Raw genomic sequence first — 19,472 nt, 5'->3', positions numbered from 1 at the left:
TATATTAGACTCTCTATAGACATGACATCGATATGAGCAACTCCGATCACGACACGCCTTCGACTGAAGCGCAGAAGACCGAGTCACTACTCAATAATACCAATACCATCGCCGAGTCCAAAGAAAAGGCGAAGGAGGTGCTGGCCGCTGCCGGCATCAAGCAGAATGGGGAGACGTCCGCTTCGGAGTCGCGCAATGGCAGTCGTAGTCCTTCGCGGAAGCGGAAACGCGAAACACCTCTCGAACGGATCGAAGCTGATGAATACGTGACGCGCGAGTATCTACACAAAGCGCTGCTCGCGGAACAGCATGCGCGACCTTTGGTACTGCAGCAGAAGCAGCAGGAGTGGAAATACTATCAAAGCTTACGACAGCGACGAGATCATGACCCAGCTTCCGTCTTCGGCGTTGGCTACGAAGGCTTTGGGAATCCACGAACCGATGAAAAGTTACCGAATCCTATCATCTATCCTAGAAACAGGCGGCCCGGCAAAAGGAAAACACTGCCACCACGAGTGTCGCGAAAGCAAATGGAAACACAGGCGGAACAGGAAGAAGAGCTGATACCTATCAGATTAGACATCGAATGGGGCAAGATCAAGCTGCGCGACACCTTCACCTGGAATTTGCACGACCGGATCACCGATATCGACTACTTCTCGGAGAAGTTGGTGGAGGACTTTGGTCTGAAGGTGACAGAGTGCCGCCCACTGGTCAACTATGTTGCGACCGCCATTCGGGAGCAGATTGCAGACTTTTGCCCGCAGGTGTATCCCGAAGACGAAGCGCTCGACCCACACGTCCCATATTCGGCCTACAAGAACGACGAGATGCGAATCCTGGTCAAGCTCAACATCACGATTGGACAGAATACACTCGTCGATCAGTTCGAATGGGAAGTCAACAATCCGGCCAATTCACCTGAGGAATTTGCGCTTCAGATGACACAAGAGAACTCGTTAGCTGGCGAGTTCACGACTGCCATAGCTCACTGCATCCGCGAGCAGTGCCAGCTATTCTCCAAATCGCTTCAAATCACCGGCTACGCATTCGACGGCCGGGTAATTGATGATCCTGACCTGCGCGAGAACTTCCTTCCCTCGCCGATGCTGACGACCTTCCGACCATACCAGCTCGCCAAGGACTACGTACCTTATCTGTATGAGTTGAACGACGCCGATCTGGAACGGACCGAGCTCTCGATATCTCGCGAGCAACGTCGGCAGAAACGATCGACCAACAGGCGAGGTGGACCAGCGCTACCTGATCTTAAGGACCGACAACGCACAATCAGATCCCTCGTGGTATCATCAGTCATACCCGGCGGGGCTCTGACGATGGAGGACAGTCGCATTTTCCGAATGCCGAAGGCAAGTCGAACCAGGAAGAGAGCCGGTCTGGACGAATTCGAAGAATCTGACGGTTCTGAGAGCGAGGACTCTGCGCCTGATTCTCCAGCCATTCCAGCCAACCTCTTGCAAAGTACCGCACGGACTAGAGGAACAATGCGCAATGCAGCCCTTACTGCCACGGCAGGCATTAGATCTAATCTGAGCGGATTCGCATCGGTTCGGTCAGCTACACCAGAGTCAATCGCGCCCACGCACGAGTCGCGGTCTGCAGCTCGTAAGAAGGATTATAAGGAGGAAAGTGACGACGAGTCGCTTCCCGAGAAGTTGGTTGTCAAGCTCAAGATCTCGAAGGAACGATATCGCAGCTGGTTTAGGGAACAGAGGATCAAGGAGCGGGCAGCACATGCATCAACAGGCAGTCCAAGGCCCGGCACAAACGTCAAAGCCGCGCCGAGTCCGCTGAAGCTAGCAGGAGGTCCAGCACCAGCTCCGTCGCCAAAGACAACGCCATCTGTCGGCCCTTCGACTGCAGCGAATGCACCAGATCCTCTCTATGGTGCCATCGATGCCTCTTCTGAGCCGCCTGGACCGAAGAATCCAATTGTAAGTACATCGCCATACTGACTTTGTGCTCGCTGACAACTTGCAGCCGCCGGTACCCGACTGGGTCGAGAAAATCCTGGCAGACCTGCGCGAGGAGTTTCCCCGCGACCGGTTCGAAGGTGTGATGAGGCACTCGGTGATGGATCCAAAGACCAAGCAACTGCAGCCAGCAAACCACGAGAACAGGCACTGGCCGCACAAGTTCGTTCCGCGAATCAGATGTCTGGATTGTGTGGGCAAGGTGTACATTGCCATTGGCTTTGCGAGTCATTTGAAGACCAGGAAACACAAGGAAGCCTACGAGGCACGCATTGCCAAAGAAGGCTAGATGTCATAGGGCAAGATTCTGTGAAAATGCTCACAGTGCCCGCCCTGGCCAGAAAATCCATGAAAATTATTGCCAGCCATCTGATGCTTAAGTGAGGCTCGTCCCAAAATCATGGATTCGACCACATGACAATTTCAGATCCTCAGCGACCTCCCTGGCCAGAAATCTATAGATTTTTGCCGGCCATTTCGTACTCGAGTGAGGCTTGTCGCAGAATCATCAATTCGACCAGAACAGCTCAGACCCTCAGCGCCCTCCCTGGCCAGAAAGCCCACGAGATGTAAATCTTTCGGACGACACTCAAGCCATATTCGTCTCAGTACCAAGGACTCGGTCGGGCCAATAGTGTCAGGGCCTCAGCGGCCTCCCTGGCCAGGTTTCTAACGATTGACAGTATCTGTGGCCCAAGAATGAAGGTGTTCGACTTAGAGAAAACGTCACGTGTTTAGACTCACAGCTTGGATGATCACCGCGGCGGACTTCGTGCCGCTGCCTCATGTCGGCTTGACGCCGCTGCACGAAGAGCGCGCTGCCAGCAGCTGCCTGGTGTCGTCGTTGGCCGATGGTAAGAGCAGAAACGGCGTGGTCGAAGCCGTCCAACGATCGATGCTGAGATCAGGACCGAAGACGACGAATCCCCTGCGAAGCGGGAGGAGATGCCCGAGACCAGCGCGCATGTCGAAAGCGATTGCGCGAAGAGACAGCGAAAGCCGAACACCAGGTCGATGCTTACAGCATTGACGCTGATGATCTGCCTGGAAAGTAAATTGCTCGACGCCGAGGCGGCCCCTGACATCGACGCCGCTACAGTACTGCCTAACGGAAGGCTGGCTATGGGCAGAGCAATGCTATTGATAAATTTAGCCTTGATACATTCATAGTCGGGCCCCGTATAATCATCAGAGCGCACTCTGGCTATAGTCCGCGCTGTGCCTCTAGTTGTACACATAGGTACGCATCCGATCTGAGGCAGAATGAGACAGCATTGAAATTTAGGTGAAAGTGCGGGGCAACGTCACAGTTTCTCTCGAGACTCGAATGTGCGTGAGTACAATTTCGAACGCGAGGGGCACACGACCGCAATTCTTCTCCTCTCCTTCGTGGCAGGAGCAGATCCCTTTGCAGTCACTCTTTTCTGCTCTAAGCTATTGACATATAACGCACCTCTTACGTCGTCAACATGGCGGAGGCTGCCACAGAAACAGGTAAGTCCCACTCATGGCATCACAGCCCATGCAGGTGGATGCCAAAGAGTTTGGCCAGCAACAAGCGTCTAACTTCGGGTAGACTACTCGCTTGCGAACCCTGACACGCTCACCAAGTACAAGACCGCGGCCGGCATAGCCCACAAAGTCCTCGAGTCCGTGTCCGGCTGGCTCACCGACGGCGCCAAAATCGTCGAACTCTGCGAAAAAGGCGACAAGCTGCTCGACGAGGAAATTGCTAAGGTCTACAAAGGCAAGAAGATCTCAAAAGGCATCGCAACGCCAACCACAATCTCCCCTTCCAGCCATGTCACGCCATTCACACCTCTTCACTCCGACGCCGAGGACGCTGGCTTGACTATTTCTGCTGGAGAACTGGTCAAGATTCAACTCGGAGCCCAGATTGATGGCTTCGGCGCCATAGTCTGCGACACAGTCGTCGTGCCCTCCAAAGACAAGAAAGCCGAAATCGAAGGTCGGAATGCGGATGTTCTCCTCGCGACACACTACGCCAACGAGCTCCTGCTACGACTTATGGTCCCACCTGGTCTGCTTGCCAGCGGAACAGAGGAAGAGAAGAAGAAAGCCACGTCCGTTCGAGCTCCCACGCAATCACAGATCATCTCATACATCGAGAAGGTCGCAAAAGCATATGGTGTAGCAGTCGTGCAACACACCACAAGTTGGCAGTTCGAGCGGAATGAGATCGAGGGCAAGAAGAAGATCATCCTTTCACCCAGCGACGGTACCAAGGGTGAGGGTACACCCGAGGTGGGAGAGATATGGGGTGTGGAAGTTGGCATGTCTCTGGGATCTGGCAAGATCAAGGAGCTCGACAAGCGGTCAACTCTACTGCGGCGGACACAGGTCAACTATGGCCTGAAGCGGCCGTCCAGCAGACAGATACTGTCGGAGATTGTGAAGAAGTTTGGCAACTTCCCCTTTAGCTTGAGACAACTGGATGATGAACGTGCAGGTAAGGTCGGTGTGGTTGAGAGCGTGCGGAATGGTGTGCTGCGAGAGTACAAGCCTTCGGCTGAGTCTGATGGCTCGGCTGTGACGCGGCTGTTCACTACGATCGGTAAGTCGTTGTCCATTCTCTCAGCAATGATGCTCAGCGAGGGTACACCTCCATGAGTTCACCTCGCTCGAAGCCTTACAATAGTCCATTCCAAAGAAGAAAGCTAGCATGCCGCTTCTGATGGCCAATGTTCTTTGACCATATGCTGACTGCTTCCCTAGCTATCACCAAGAACGGCATTACAAGACTCGCAGCACCGCCGTCCATCGACCTGGAAAAGATCAAATCCGACAAGAAAATCGAAGACAAGGAGATTCTCGAAATCCTTGAGAGACCTCTGTCAAAATCTACTGGCACCAAGAAGAATAAGAAAAAGAAGAAGAAGGTCGCTAAGAAGGAAGATGAGGACAGTGAAGATGATGATAGTGATGACTAGAACTCGCCGGACATTATCAGAATTCGGGACTCGCTGGGTGGCCTGCACGAAATCGACGAGAAGGGACGGCTCTTTCGCAGTTGGCCAAGTCAACCAGAAGACGAGCCATGGTCGGAGGCAAACACGCCCATCGTCTGGGAGGACCCTATCGGATTCACCCCGGGAGCAGAGTTTCGGCGTTGAGAGGCCTCGAAAAGCATTGAGAATGTTCGTGGCAAGAGCTCCCGATGAGGTCCTGTTGTTTGGACACGCATCGTCAGATCGATAGTCGACGGCCGAAAAAGCAAAAGCATCAGCGACGTCGTTGATTGTGATACAGTTGCAGTGAAGCAGTGGCAGCCTACTCAGCTATCCATGTAGTCAAACTTCGGTTGTCACTTGATGCCTCTGCATGACTCTTTCTTTCTTTGCCATCCGGAATCCTTCCCTCCAACTGCTTACAACACAATTCGATACTCTCTTCCAATATCTTGACTGACAAACAAATACTGCCTCCACAGACCACAGGTAGGCAAACGAAGCAGCGATTAGGCCAGGTGCTAGGAAGCTCACAGCCTTGCCCCTTGACCCGCCGGGCTCCTTTAGCGTGGTGTCTCCAATTTGGCCAGCGCTTCCCTCCTGCTATACCTATCAATGCACCGCAGTTTCACACTCTCTTGGAACAAAGAAGGGGCATAGTCGCAGTGGCCGACAACTCCCAATTGACCTCTGAGTGAGGCAATGTAGGTTGCCATCGCGTCCATGTGTCCCGGAACGTCCTACTAACACCTTGCCAGTGCGCGGTTGTGGAGGCAATGGCGACACGAAACCTGAGGACTCGAATGTCGAGTCGCTTGTCTTCGCCTGCGGTACACGCTGAACCTGCGGCAGAGACAAGCGACAAGAATGTCGAGATGACGGACGATGTGATCCCGGAGGACGAGGAGCCTGACGATGGCGAATGGCGCGAACCGCCAGTCCGCGTCCTGCCGCCGAGTTTCAAGGATCACAAAGGCATCGAGCGTGTTGGTGTGCTCGAACACCAGCAACCACTAGGTGTCCCGCCCTCGCAGAAGCTTCTCCAGCGCCTGAAGTTGAACTTCACCCGTCCTTCGAATCGAGCCACGCCACTGCCAGACGACGAGATCATGTCACAGGGGCTGGATAGTGAAGCTGCAGAAACGGGCTCGCCCATGGATGCGGATGTGCCTGCTGTGGAGGAAATAGAGCAGATGGCGATGACTACGCCGCCACGGGGAAGACCGTCCAACAAAGACATGGCCGCGATGCAGTCTGCTTATCCGATGGGAGAGACACCATCGCCGGTTCAAGCGAATTTCAATGGCACACCACAACAAGCTACAGATGCAAGGCCGATGTCTATACAAGACCATCTTCGTCAGGAACGAGTGCAAGTCTGGGTCAGCAAAGCTGTCGAGGACGCCCAGGAGCACGGCGATTTGGGACTTGTTCCGGGACTACAGAACATCAGTCGCAATGGAAACGACAAACGTAACCTATGGAGGGTGCTCGAGGCTGTTTGCCATAAGAATCCGACGCCAGAACAGCTGCATGTCTTCAAGAAGCTCATCAAGAAAGGCTTGCACAAGTATCAACGACAAACGGCAGCTTCGGGTGGCGCTGCCTCTAAACCATTTCTTGGAGTCGATAACGGCATTGCATCGGAACGACCTGTACGCTCGAGCAGGCCAACTTTCACGTCGCCGTTCAGGACACGGGCAGCGACTAGTGGACTGCAATCGTCGACGCCTGCATCGCAACGACGGACAAAAGCTACTGCCGATCACAGCTCTCCCGCCAAAAAATCGACTAGAAGTCATCGAAAGCGAAGAAGAACCAGTGATGCATCAATATCGTCGTCTTCATCACTATCATCAGCAAGATCTGTTTCGACGCAATCTCTCGAAAATGATGTTTCAGCAGGGGTTGCGCAAGACGAGGATGCCGAACTTGACGGGCGTGGAGCCAGCCAGGATGGGCGCCAAGCGGGCGAGGCGACTTCTGCAGCTCCCAGGTTACGTCTCGTCAACAAGAATTCCTCCATCCCTCCTCCCGATTCCAACACGGAAACAACTCAAATTTCATCAAAGTCCATCTCAGAGAAGCTCAAAAAGTCTCAGCAAGCGCGTGAAGAGGCTGAGAGGGAAGCTGCTGAGATTGAAAAGCGTCGCCAGAAGCGGAGGCCAAGAGCTTCAAGGATTACAACTACATTGAGCGACGCGAAGTCGACGAACGTCATCACGTGCCTGAACCTGAAGACGACGAGAGCGACTTCGATGCGACAGAGGCACCGCCGCCGCCTCCTGTGTTGCATCCCAATCCGATAGGACGAAAAGCTGATTCAGCGACCAGCTTGCATCTCGACGACGGTCGGCAACCTGCCACTCTGATGAATGGCGCGGCTAGGAAGCGCGACTTTGATGAATTTGCGGAGAGCGACGATGAGTCGGAACCCCTTACGCCATTGTCGTCGTCGCCTGCTCCATACGAACCTCCGCCACCTCCGCCAAACGCGTTACTGTCACGATCGGCAACACCTAGAATCACGCTACGAAACTCTGGACCGCCTGCAAAAGCTGCACGCAAATCAGCACGCGTGATATCGTCGTAAGTGGTACTCCTGCTTTGCATGAATTGTGTTCTTCATTGTTCGATGGTCTGCCTGGCTCGAGCTTCATTTTGGGCCAGCCGCATTAGGCATCCACACAATCTTTCTCCATGCCGCCTCACCAAAGCGACAACACACCTCTTCGAGCGCAAACGAAATCGTCTTTGCTGCACAAATTGCTGACATCAATGCTACACAGGCCAAACAAACCCAAAAACGGGGGCATCACAGCAGGCTTTACGCGTGCGGGGCCACCAGCCAGGTTGGCTGAACTCGGCGGTGGCGCGGACGCTTCCGAAGAGGTAAGACGACCCTAGTTTCTTTCCTTCCTCTCCGAGCTACATCCATCAACATCTGTCATTCTCGTGTCATATCTTCCTTCTCCTGTCCGCTGCTCGTTCGGGCATCATTCCACTCATTTTCTTCGCCTATGAGCGCCTATGTCAAAGTCACCTGACCCACATTCTGACCGATTCCAGAACCTCGACAATGATGAGCACTGTGCCTCATGCGGCGGCGAAGGCACACTTCTCTGCTGCGATGGTTGCACTAACAGCTTTCACCATTCGTGTCTCGAGCCGCCACTGAACCCAGATGAAGAGGTTGAGGGCGCGTGGTATTGCCCGCGCTGCGAAGCTCGTCACAAAAAGTCGACCGAGGAATCCAAGACTTTCCTCGGCCGTGCTCTCGGCACTCTTGACCATGTCATTCCTCGCGCTTTCGCATTGCCCCTCGAATTACGCGAGTATTTCGAGGGCGTGCGTACCGGCGAGGAAGGCGAGTACACCGAATTCAGTCAACCGCCTACGCGTAGTCAGCAGCCCAAGCAGAACAAGTATGGCGCGATTGAGGAGCCGAATTACAAGGAGCCCCGCGACAGCAAATCTGGCAAATATCTCTTCTGCAATGGATGCGATCTGGGAGCTAACGGCAAAGACCTCATCCCGTGCGACTACTGCACAGCGAGATGGCATCTCGATTGCCTCAACCCACCTCTTGCGGTTCCGCCTCGGAAGAAGCTAGGCGACAAAGCGAATGCTACATGGCGATGCCCACTGCATGTCGAGCATGAGCTTCGACAGACCAGCAGCAGCCAGCAAGACGCCGCACCAGGCGATCTCGGTGGCGTACCCAAACGCCGCAAGCCCAAGAATGCCAAACCTAGAGATGTCGACTTCCCACGTGGTTTCCGACATAATGGTATCATCGAGGTTCAGCTTGACGATGAGATCCCAAAACTTCGTGAGGTCGATATGGACGGCCAGGTCTTCCGTTTGCCCGAGCAAGCCATCAAGTTGGACTTCATCGATCGAGTAAAGCGGTCATGGTATGAAGACAAGACCTTCCCCTACACTGCGAATGGACGAAGGCCGCCTCGATTCGTGGAACGCGACTATCGGCCTACTCGTGGAGTGGTTCTGCATGAACCTGAGCAACAAACTATCACGATCAAAGAGCCTGAGTTCTACAAGGGCAGTCATGCGCTGAGCATCGTCGAGACAGCAAAGACGAACGCCGAGCTGCGCAGAAAGACACTGCCAGAGCAGGAAGCAGTGTTGAGCCTCACTGGTTTAGCTCGCGCAGACCGTGGACCTGAATTTGCCGATTCTCTAGCGGACCTCACCAATGCAATGATCGCAGAAGCACCAAGGGAAGTCACGGAACTTCAAGTGCGCGATGAGCGCCAGAAGCTGCAGTACCTCCAGGCTCTAATCGAGCGTAGAATGGGTATCCTCGACGGTCGAGAAGGCGACCTTCCGCCTCTGCCGGCACCGCCGCCAGCAGCAGTAGAGAAAGCAGACAAGCCAGAAAAGCCGCAGAAGCCAGAGAAGCCTAACAGATTGCCTTACAACAAATACTCCCGCGCACCGACTCTCCGAGCAGAGCAGAAAGAGGCGATGTGGAATGTTACTCGAGAGCGGAACTTGCTACGGAGCCTGCAACCCGCTCCGCCAGCTGTATCGAATATGTCGCCGACAAATCCTCAGCAAGGTCAATTCGGCGCTGCCGATCCGATGCAGAACGGTGCACATTTATACGGCGCTGCTCCTCCACCACAGCCCGGGCAGCAAGTCGCATATCCGTTTTCGCAGGGCGCGCCTGGAGGTCATCCAGAATTCAGTGGCCAAGGTCCACTGCAAGCAAACGTCAGTCCTTGGCAACCGCCCAGCGCTTCGCCGACGAAGAGTCCATTCGCGCCACACCAAGCTGGGAGCCCCATTTACGGTGGACGTAGCTTTCCCGGAACTCCAGGATCAGGGCTGCCGTCGCTTGCTCCTGCGCCGATAGCTGGGCAGCCTGGAATATACGGCCCGCCGCCACCAAATCCAGCCGGCATGCAGCGACAATTGTCTGCGGCTGAGTCAAACATCGACCCCAGTCTCACTGCTTCAAACCCAGATCCAAACCGTCGCGCAAGCCTGCAAGGACCGATCGAGAGCAACGATAACGCTCCGCAAGCTCGAAACGACATCGCTTTTGGTGCCAACCACAATGTCCATGGCGCGAGAAACGATCGTGACCATCATCATTTCTGGGGCAGCGATTCGAGCGACAGATTCGATCGACGACTTTGGACGCGATATTGATCCCGCGCTGTTCTCCAACACTTCGGCGGGTTTCACTCAACAGGATTCCGGCAATGCAAATAACGACATTGGCGGAAACCAGAGCAACAACGTCGCCATACATGCGACCAAGCTACCGCGGCCCAGTGACGGAAATGTCAAAGAACCGCCAACGAGTCAGACCAATGGAGATCTCGAAGCTACACGAGCAGCGAACATTGCTGCTGCCGCAGCTACGACGGTGGAGGCACGCTAGAAGCTGCGTATCTATCGTACTATCTGCCACGAAAAGGCGAAATCGACGCAGTGGTGAAACGGATTGCATGCCCCTGTAATGTGGCCATTTGAGTTAGGATGACATAAATGATCTCGAGGCTTGTTTGTCGACGTCGCTGTCCTGACCTCGAGCCCTCACTTTCCCACGAGCCTAGCAACTACGATCCGGCTCGGTCAGCGACCTTATTGACCGACGGAGAGGGAACGTCCGCAACTCCACGCATGTCTACGCTCTTGGACCCTCCCCAGACGGGATCATCGCACTGAGCAAAGCTGAGCTCGGCTGCCTCACTATAATTTCTTGGGTCTGCATTTGGGCTTGGCTGTGTGTCTCATCGAGTTGCTGCATCGCGTGGTCATCTCAGACCGGTGCATCGGTGGCGACTTGTCCCAGGAAATGGGACTGACGGCGACAGAATTGACTTTCGGCAAGAGGGAGCGCTTCGGCCTACCAAGAACGTTGTTCGGTGGGACATGGATTGCGGAATGTATGGGGTGGATGTGTATGAGTATTATTTTCATCTTCTTGGACTTGCAGATGCATGCAGGAAGAAAGATGCAGTAGATGAGCTAAGCTCAGAAAAGAGTCCATATCAGCAGTTAGACAATGAATGTGTATGAGATTAGTCGCTTTCTTTCCTTGCTTCTCGGGTGCCTTACTCACTTCTAGGGCGCTGACATAGAATAGATGACGCCTGCGGGTCATTCAGCGCCTCTCGTAGCCACGGGTACGGAGCGACGGCCCGCCTTTCCCACAATAGCTCCTGTCACAGGAAGCGCATACAGAGGCAGGCTCGCGTCCATCGACCGCTCCTGCAGTGTTGCAGAATGTGCTCGAAAAGGCAGGCGCGAGTGCCGCTGACCGGTCGCTCTTGCCGTGCTGTGAGGGCGTTTGACGGGGCAGGCACGAAAGTCGTCGGTGGGTCGCCCCTGCCGTGCCTTATCGAATGTCTAACGAGGTAGGCGCGAATGTTCTCGGGCGATAGCATTTGCCGTAGAAAGTATCCGACGTGGCAGGTGCAATCTGCGTCAGCTCGTCGATCCTGCCACAGGGAGTGTCCGCAGAGGCAGGTGCTATAGTCATAAGTCGACTGACGCAGCAGTGTTGCAAGAAGTGTCTAGCGAGGCAGGCATGGCGATGGATTCACAGGCTCGTGAAGTCTTGCTTTCACCCGAGACGAATGTATTGTACATGTAACGAAGCATGAAATACTCAACGCTTAGAATAGAATGAATGATTACCTAGCAGTCTATATGAATGGCAATAGCGTCGTGTGTACCTATGAATGTCGTGGATGGATCGTAAAGTAGCGTCGCCAGTCCAAGTCATTGATCATATGTTATCGTCAGTCAGGTCGTGCTGTACCTCAAGGCCGTCGCGCAACCAGATCGTCCCTACCATGCATGCAACAAACTCGATCTAAATCATCTCTCAAGCCTTGCCCCTGACCAATTAATGCCTCCCCTCCTCTTTTCAGCCTAAGGGATACCCGCCCCATTCAAGATACAATGAGCACCATCATTCGAACTTGCCGTCGGGCCGGTCGTGATCAACACCGCCGTGTTCCCGTTCAAGCTATACTTGTAGATCCTGCCTCCACTGTTCTCTGACCCATACAAGAATCCATCATTAGAAGCATACACCGCGCCGACCACACCGTTCGCCGGCAAGATTGCACCATAGCCCGTGCCAACCTTGGACCAAGTCTTCGCTGATCTGTCGAATTTATACAGGAATGTGTTTCCTGAAGAGTCGACGGCAACGCCATACAAGAAGTTGCCTCCGCCGGGGACGTACGCCCAGTCGTAGATGCCGTATGGCGTAGTGGCGGTGCCCGAGGCGAGGATTGTCATTGAGCTGATCTCGATCTGCACCCAGGCGGTGCCGGCATAGCTGATCCAGAAGTTGCCGACCTCGTCGACGTCGCCTACGTTGTATGCGCCGTTTTGCACGGGGAGGGTGCGGACATAGACGATCTGGCCGCCGGAGCCGATGCGGATAATTTGTGGGGGCGAGGTGTTGACGACTCCGTACAGGGTGTTGTCCGCTGCGGAGTAGCCGATGGCATTGATCGAGGTGCCATCGCCGAGTGGGGATTTGATGAGGGTGCGCTGGCCCGTGGCGATATCGACGGAGAAGAAAGAGGGGACGTTGTTCGCAACGGAGACGAAGTAGCCGTTGGTCGGGCAGGCGAACGTTGGGACTGCGGCGATGGACGAGGTTGAGCGGGTGGTGGTGGTTGTGGTGCGCGTTGTAGTCGTTGTTGTCGTTGTCGTGGTTGTGGTCTGCAATGTACTGGTGTAGATGATGACAGTGCCCACTGTCGCCGGCGGAGTGACAGAGAATGTAGAAGTGTACGGTATCAGACTTGCGCCAGCCGTCGTTTGGGTAATGTACGAGTATGGAGTCTTGACATAGATCGTTGGTGCCACACCGGCGCCCGTCGATGTGCTCGTGACAATAGCTACACCCAGTGGACCGGCATCGTAACCGACGAAAGATGACACGACCGGGGCCTGCGTTTGGACCTGCACTACACCTACAGTGTTGGCGCCAGAAGGCTGAATCGTGGTTGTGACTGGACCGGAGAGGATGCCTGAGCCGGTGTAGGGTACGGTGGCAGTGATGTAAAGGGCCGGAATATAGCTGACGACGGTTCCAGTAGGTGTCGGAGAGCCCGATGCCGGAAGAACTGTCAGGGGTGGTGTTGGAATTCCTCCGGGTCCGACATCCGTAGTGGAGTACTGAGAGATGACTTGTCAGTGAATGCACATGGTGTATGGCGCGGTAAGAAGTGGTCATCCAAACGCAAGGGAAAGGGAAGGGATCGTTTGTGATACATCGATAATGCAGTTCTCGCGGTCGAGCGATACTGAAAAGGGCACTTACCTGTGTGATATACTGATATGGTGTCGATACAAAAACCGTACCGCGTTGGTCAACTGCCGATGCTGCTGGCTGGGTCGACACTCTAATGGTGCCCGTGGGCCCGCCATCATATCCTACCGTTTGAGTATAGTAAACTGCTGGTATTGAGGACACGACGCTGCCAAACCTTGAGTTGGTGACGGTCACAGTCGTCACAATGATGACCGTGCCGCCGTTACCCGCATCGTAAGAAGTAGTGAACGTTGAGTACGGGTAAGGGGTCTGGATGAACAGAGTCGGTGGCGCCCCAGACGCCCCAGGAACAATCGTAGACGTTGTGATTGTGCCGGTAGGTCCTTCATCTGTGCCAATCGTCGACGTGATATACTCAATGGGGAACTGTGTGAGTACAGTGCCAGTCTCGGTAAAGGAGTTAGGCCTGATTGTCGTCGTGACTGGACCTGACACGGCGAAACCGAGATCAACAGTGGTCGTCGCATCAACATATCGGTACGGGCGTGTAATAATGAAGGTACCTGGAATGCCTTGCGAGGGGAAGATCGTCGACGTAACGCGAACACTCCCACTTGGTCCCTCGTCTGAGAGTACGTACGAGACAATGTAGTCCTCAGGTGGATCGATGAGGACGGTACCTGTGCCACTTGGACCTGCAGAAATGGTCGAGAACTCGACTGTGGAGTGTGGGCTGAGATCGAATTGGCTGGTGATGGTGATGTAGGTCGCAGGTGTGGATATGATCTCCGTGGCACTGAGCCCCTGCGCGTTGGCAGACACAATCTGCGTGCTCGTCTGGAATTGTCGCGGACCCGCATCGTATTGTACCGTCACGGTAACATAAACTACAGGCGTCGAGGTTCGAATTGTGCCAATGCCTCCAGCAAGCGATGCCCGGGTTGTGTCAGATAGTATCGCCACGGCCGACGGACCTCCATCGTAGAAGGTAGTCTGTGTGACATATGGGTCTGGATTGAAGTAGTAAATTGTGCCGTCCACATTTGCGGTTGGTCGTACGATAGACGTCGAAAGTGTGCCGTCGGGACCATCATCATAGTCTGTAGTCACACTGGCGTACGCGTACGGCACAGAGGTGATGATGGTGCCCGGAGCTGTTCCAACAGGCATAATTGTCTGTGTTCGAGTTGCGGAGCCATCCGGTCCATCGTCATAACTGGTGACAACCTGTACATAAGTGTAAGGCACAGATACAACCACGGACCCTGTAGGGTCTGTAGGCTCAGGGACCACGGTTCTTGTAATCGTAGGTCCGCCTTGCGCTCCGGCATCGTAGAGCACTTGGGTGGTTATGTACGGATAGGGGACGTATGTAATCAGTGTTCCGGGCTCGTTAGGCAATGTTGGAGTGACGGTCTCAACGAAAGTTGTACCTGTAGCGGGACCAGCATCATAGAAGGTTGTCGAAGGCGCGTAAGAAAATGGAGTGAGCACCACGATTGTGCCTGGTACAGCTCCAGTCGGCTCCACCAACACTCTGCTAGAAATGACCGAGCCCACGTATCCGCTGGTCACTGTAATGAGTGGGGACTGCGTTTCGACGAGAATGGTTCCAATGGTGTTGTTAGCAACTGGAGGCTGCGTGACAGTCACGGGGGCAGTGATAACTCCTTGTCCTGGGAAATCGATGGTGGTCGTGATGTACAAGTACGGAGTTGTTATGCTGACAGTTCCCAATGGAGGTGTACCGGCAGGCGACAGGATATTCGTGAATGTGCTTGTTGGTGTTGGGCCCTCATCTGTCCCAGTGTACTCCGTAACGTAGGCATACGGCGTAGAAAGTAGAATTGTGCCAATGTTGTTTGGCGCGGTTGCGGCAAGGATTGTTCCAGTGATCGTAGCGTTTGCTGCAATTGGTCCGTTGTCATAGCCCGTCTCAGTTGTAATGTATGCAAACGGCCTATAGATCGCGACTGTCCCAACCAACCGTCCAGAGGTCGGTCGAGCCGTCGACGTAACGGTGCTTGTCTCCAATGGTCCACCGTCGTAGCCTCGTGTCGTTGTGATATATGGAATGGGAGTGGAGATCACTATTTCGCCAGGATTGGTTCCATTAGGTAGGATCGTGCCAGTGATGATTGCTGTGCCGTTGAAGCCAGCATCGTAGCCAGTGGTAGCAGTGAAGTATCCATAGGGCACAGAAGTTGCGACCGTCCCTACCGTGTTCCCAGGTGGAGCGGGTCGGGTAGTGCTGACAATGATCGCTGTGCCTGTTGGTCCTGCATCATACTGTGTAGTGAGCTGGACGTAGGGGTACGGCGTGCTGTAGATGATGGTTCCTTGCAGCGGGGTAACAGTTCCAAGGATGGTCTGCGTTATGGTGACGGTAGCGTTCGGTCCGGCGTCATAGCCGGTACTGGAGAAGATGAACCCATCAGGAGGATCTAAAAGCACTGTACCGGTAAAGTCGGGAGGAGCTGGCGCCACGATACTTGTATCTACGCTGACGGTGTTGATGCCGGTACGAAAGTTCGACGTAGACGTGACATAAGGATAAGGAGTCGAGACGTACACGGTCCGAGTGCCTGTAGCGTTCAGCGGCTGGACCACAGTGACTGTCGAAATGACCGTGATAACTGGACCAGCGTCGTAACCCGTCGTAAGTGTCGTGTAAGTGAGAGGTAACGACACAAACACTGTGCCAATCGGCGTTGGATTGACGACGTCCAAGAAGGCTGACTTAACACTTGTGATGGTGCGAGCAGCGCTTGGGCCCTGGTCATAGTTGAGAGTAGTAGACACATAACTGAAAGGCGTCGAGACGATGACTTGCGGACCACCTCTATCGGTCAATGACAACACTTGAGTGATTGGGGCAGTGACCAGAGGTCCACCATCAAAACCAGTTGTTGTGACGGCATACACAATAGGCGTAGATATGAAGATGGTACCCGCGGCGGTCCCGAGGGGGCTTGCTGTTCTAGTCAAGGTCTCGGTGCCATTGGTCCATCGTCCCAAGATGTCGTGACGACATTGAATACATATGGCGTCTCGACGATGATAGTGCCAATGAAATCAGTTGGTGAGGGTGTGAGCGTGAGGGTCGATATGTCCTGTCCAGCAAATCCTTGCGTCACGGTGACATATGGATACGGCGTTGATATGACCACAGTAACGGTGACCACAGCCGTGACATTGGTTTGAATGGGGTCTGTGGCGGTGATGGTCAGGTCACCACCAGGACCCTGGTCATATCCAGTTGTACGGGTTAATCTAGCGAAAGGTGTAAAGACAATGATTGTGCCTGGCGCTGTCCCCGTCGGGTCAACTGTGCTGACACTCGTGACTGTACCGTCGTATCCCGAAGTCGTCGTAATGTAGTTGGCCAGAGACGTTGTGTTTTGAAATGTCGCAGAGGACGCGGTCGTCGTGGTGAGACTTGAGCTGATCAGAACAGACGTCGTCGTCGTGGCGTTGGCGAAGCTTGAGGAACCCGAAGTCTCGGTTGATATGACACTGGAAGCCAAAGAGCTTGTGTTGCTATATGCCGAAGTGGATGACGTCGTAATGGTAGCGTTGGCTACGATCGACGCTGACGTGCTCTCCGAGGATGGTGTGCCCGAGGCACTGCTTTCGGTGGTCTTTGATGAGAAGTTAGTGAATGAAGCTGAGCCAGTCGCCGTAAAGGAAGAGATTAACTGGGAAGTAGACAGGATGGAGGCCGAGAAATTGAAAGAAAGCGAGCTCGAATCCAAGGAACCTGTGGACGTCACATTCGTCGTAGTTGATAGCGACGACACATTCTGTATGGAGCTGAGACTCTCCGGAGTGGACGATGGCATGCCCAGCGCGCTGGTAACAGTGGACGGAGCCGTGAACGAGCTTAGGTTGCTTGCGCTGAAGGTGCTCGTCAACGATGCGTGGTAAAGGCCGACGAGTTGGCGAACGAGCTTGGCGTCGTTACAGCGGAAGAGGTCGAAGTTGAGGTTGCAGGAAGGGGCGTTAGACTCGTCAAAGATGTCAAACTCACTGCAGCAGAGGAGCTCGTATTCGATGTTGCGGATACAGAGGTGCCGTTCGTGAATGGAGCCGATGTATCAAAGGCGCTGCTGCTCGTGCTCGCGAACGCAGCAGGCGACGTAGTGTTTGCGGCCGATGTAGTTGCTTCAGAGGTGATCAGGCTTGTATCCGATGCCATGGTCTGAGATGTTGTGGTCGCTAAAGAGCTCGTGTTTGATGCCACCGATGTGGAAGTGCTGTTGGAGAACAAGGCCGACGTGTCCGATGAGGAGCTGCTCGTGCTCACAGACGCAGAAGACGACGTAGAATTTGCGGGCGAGGAACTTACTCCTGAAGTGATCGAGCTCGGCTCCAGAACTGTGGTCTGAGACGTTGTGATCACCAAAGAGCTCGCATTCGATGTTTCGGATACAGAGGTACTGTTTGCGAATGGAGTCGAACTTCCAGAGGACGAGCTACTCGTGCTCGCAGATGCAGCGGGTGATGTAGCGTTTACGAGCGAGGAACTTACTTCTGAGGTGATCTGCGACGTTGTGGTCGTCAACGAAGTAAAGTTTGTGAAGCTAGCAGTGCTGGTCACCACGTCCGAAGATAGCGAGGTGGGTAAAGTTGACGAGCTGATGTTCGCAGGTCCGGAGTCGAAGGAGCTTGTAGCTGCGCTAGTGGCCACAAACGACGAACTTGCTGATGAGGAAAAGGTCGCAGTTTCACTTACTGATGTAGTAGTATTAGGTGCAAGACTCGAGACCGGAGTGCTCGCTTCTGTGGACGAGGTCGTGTTTACAGCCGTAGAGAACGAGCTAGAAGACGTCGATGAAGTAAGGTTTGCAGGGCCGGAATCGAAGGAGCTCGACCCCGGGGTGGTCGCCAGAGACGACGAGCTTGTGGACGACGAAAGGGTCGCAGTATCGCTGACTGATGCAGAAGTAGTGATAGCAAGACTGCTGGTTGTGGTGCTCGACCCTGTTATGGCTTCAGATGAGCTCGAGGTCACAATCGCGGCCGAAGTAGCTTGTGCCTCCGACGTGCTCGGCACAGTTGAGCTTGATGTGGAACTGGGACAGGCTACGAATATCACGTCAGTAATCTGTTACGCTTGGCTGACGAAGTCAGCACTTACTCGCGGTTGGCAGGAATTGAAGTCGAGCCGGCTGGCAATCCTGAGGATATACGCCATTGAACACGATGTTTATGACATTGTTGACCTGGCAGAAAAGCGCCTGACCACCAACGAAAATGGGGTTTCGCCAATGGAGGACACCATCTTCCAGACTGAAAGTCGTATCGATGTCGCCTTGAGGTTGCAATGGCGTGAATGGTCTGTATGGCTCGGCTGCAGATTCTGAGAATTTGATTCCATCGATGTACAGGCGCCCTCCGTCCAAAACGTAGGTAGCTTGTCGTCCGCAACCTTCGGTGACCGAAGCATCGCCAGATATGAATCGTGGATCTGAGGTGCTATTCGTGAAAGATGCCGTGACCTCTTGGCGTTTGATGCGAGCATTGATTGGCGTGGGCAGAACTGCAAGAAAGAATGTCACGTCGGAAGTACTGACATGTATTAGCGATATGCTGTTCTTGGGCATACGCGAGACTTACGTGGTGATCGCAGCGGCTGTAGTCGTGCTGTGACAGGTCAGATGGCTGCTTCCTAGAATTTTGCTTCGCTTACCTGGTGAGGCTGGTTGTGATGGCCGGCGAGGGCTGGATCGTAGAGGTCGACGCCGCGGAAGACTGCGCGGAGCTTGAGGCGCTGCTACCGCTTGACGAAGACGCTACCGTGGAGGTCGTTGCGGAGCTGAACTCGCTTACACTCGTAGGAAAGGCGACATCGGATGAGCTTGCCGAAGAAACAACTGCGGCTCCGCTGCTCGAAGAGCTCCCAGAGGAAGAGCTCGTAGGAGCACTTGCCGCTGACGATACCGAACTGCTGGTGCTTGCCAATATGGGATTATCAGTACTGGCTAACGAGCTTGACACTGACGTGGCCGTAGTTATGACGCTGCTGGTCGATACCGAACTGCTGGTGCTTGCCAATATGGGATTCTCAGTGTTAACAAACGAGCTGGACGCTGACGTGGTTGTAGTGGTGACGCTGCTGGTCGAGACAAGTGTGCTACTTGCGACGGGATTCGTTGAGCTCGATTGAGGTAGGATCGATATCGGATTGTCGACTACCGTGACCGTTGCCGTTGTCACTGTACTGATGCATAT

At 54.2% G+C, this 19,472-nt stretch overlaps 4 protein-coding genes across 4 annotated transcripts; all 4 read left to right on the top strand.

Annotated features, from left to right (window-relative positions):
- Nucleotides 1-32: 32 nt before the first annotated feature.
- Nucleotides 33-2,283, top strand: AB675_833 (SWI/SNF chromatin-remodeling complex subunit snf5; the record flags this gene model as incomplete). Its single annotated transcript, XM_018148778.1, has 2 exons — nucleotides 33-1,955; nucleotides 2,002-2,283. 2 exons carry the CDS (start codon nucleotides 33-35, stop codon nucleotides 2,281-2,283), a joined length of 2,205 nt encoding a protein of 734 aa, XP_018006006.1.
- Nucleotides 2,284-3,463: 1,180 nt separating this feature from the next.
- AB675_832 (Curved DNA-binding protein) lies at nucleotides 3,464-4,945 on the top strand (the record flags this gene model as incomplete). The annotated part of the gene is made up of 3 exons (XM_018148767.1): nucleotides 3,464-3,488; nucleotides 3,571-4,569; nucleotides 4,731-4,945. The coding sequence occupies 3 exons, from the start codon at nucleotides 3,464-3,466 to the stop codon at nucleotides 4,943-4,945; spliced, it is 1,239 nt and encodes a 412-aa protein (XP_018005557.1).
- A 794-nt stretch (nucleotides 4,946-5,739) lies between these two features.
- On the top strand, nucleotides 5,740-10,376 carry AB675_831 (Transcriptional regulatory protein RCO1; the record flags this gene model as incomplete). Its single annotated transcript, XM_018148757.1, has 5 exons — nucleotides 5,740-7,072; nucleotides 7,111-7,552; nucleotides 7,753-7,855; nucleotides 8,033-10,034; nucleotides 10,096-10,376. The coding sequence occupies 5 exons, from the start codon at nucleotides 5,740-5,742 to the stop codon at nucleotides 10,374-10,376; spliced, it is 4,161 nt and encodes a 1,386-aa protein (XP_018005831.1).
- Nucleotides 10,377-16,748: 6,372 nt separating this feature from the next.
- Nucleotides 16,749-19,407, top strand: AB675_829 (uncharacterized protein; the record flags this gene model as incomplete). Its single annotated transcript, XM_018148735.1, has 6 exons — nucleotides 16,749-17,093; nucleotides 17,168-17,422; nucleotides 17,465-17,593; nucleotides 17,648-18,576; nucleotides 18,824-18,886; nucleotides 18,939-19,407. The coding sequence occupies 6 exons, from the start codon at nucleotides 16,749-16,751 to the stop codon at nucleotides 19,405-19,407; spliced, it is 2,190 nt and encodes a 729-aa protein (XP_018005818.1).
- Between the last annotated feature and the right edge of the window lie 65 nt (nucleotides 19,408-19,472).

The sequence above is a fragment of the Cyphellophora attinorum genome, assembly GCF_001299255.1.
Source record: "Cyphellophora attinorum strain CBS 131958 chromosome Unknown Contig1, whole genome shotgun sequence".
Classification (NCBI taxonomy): domain Eukaryota; kingdom Fungi; phylum Ascomycota; class Eurotiomycetes; order Chaetothyriales; family Cyphellophoraceae; genus Cyphellophora; species Cyphellophora attinorum.
This window is presented reverse-complemented; position numbering and strand designations above follow the sequence as displayed.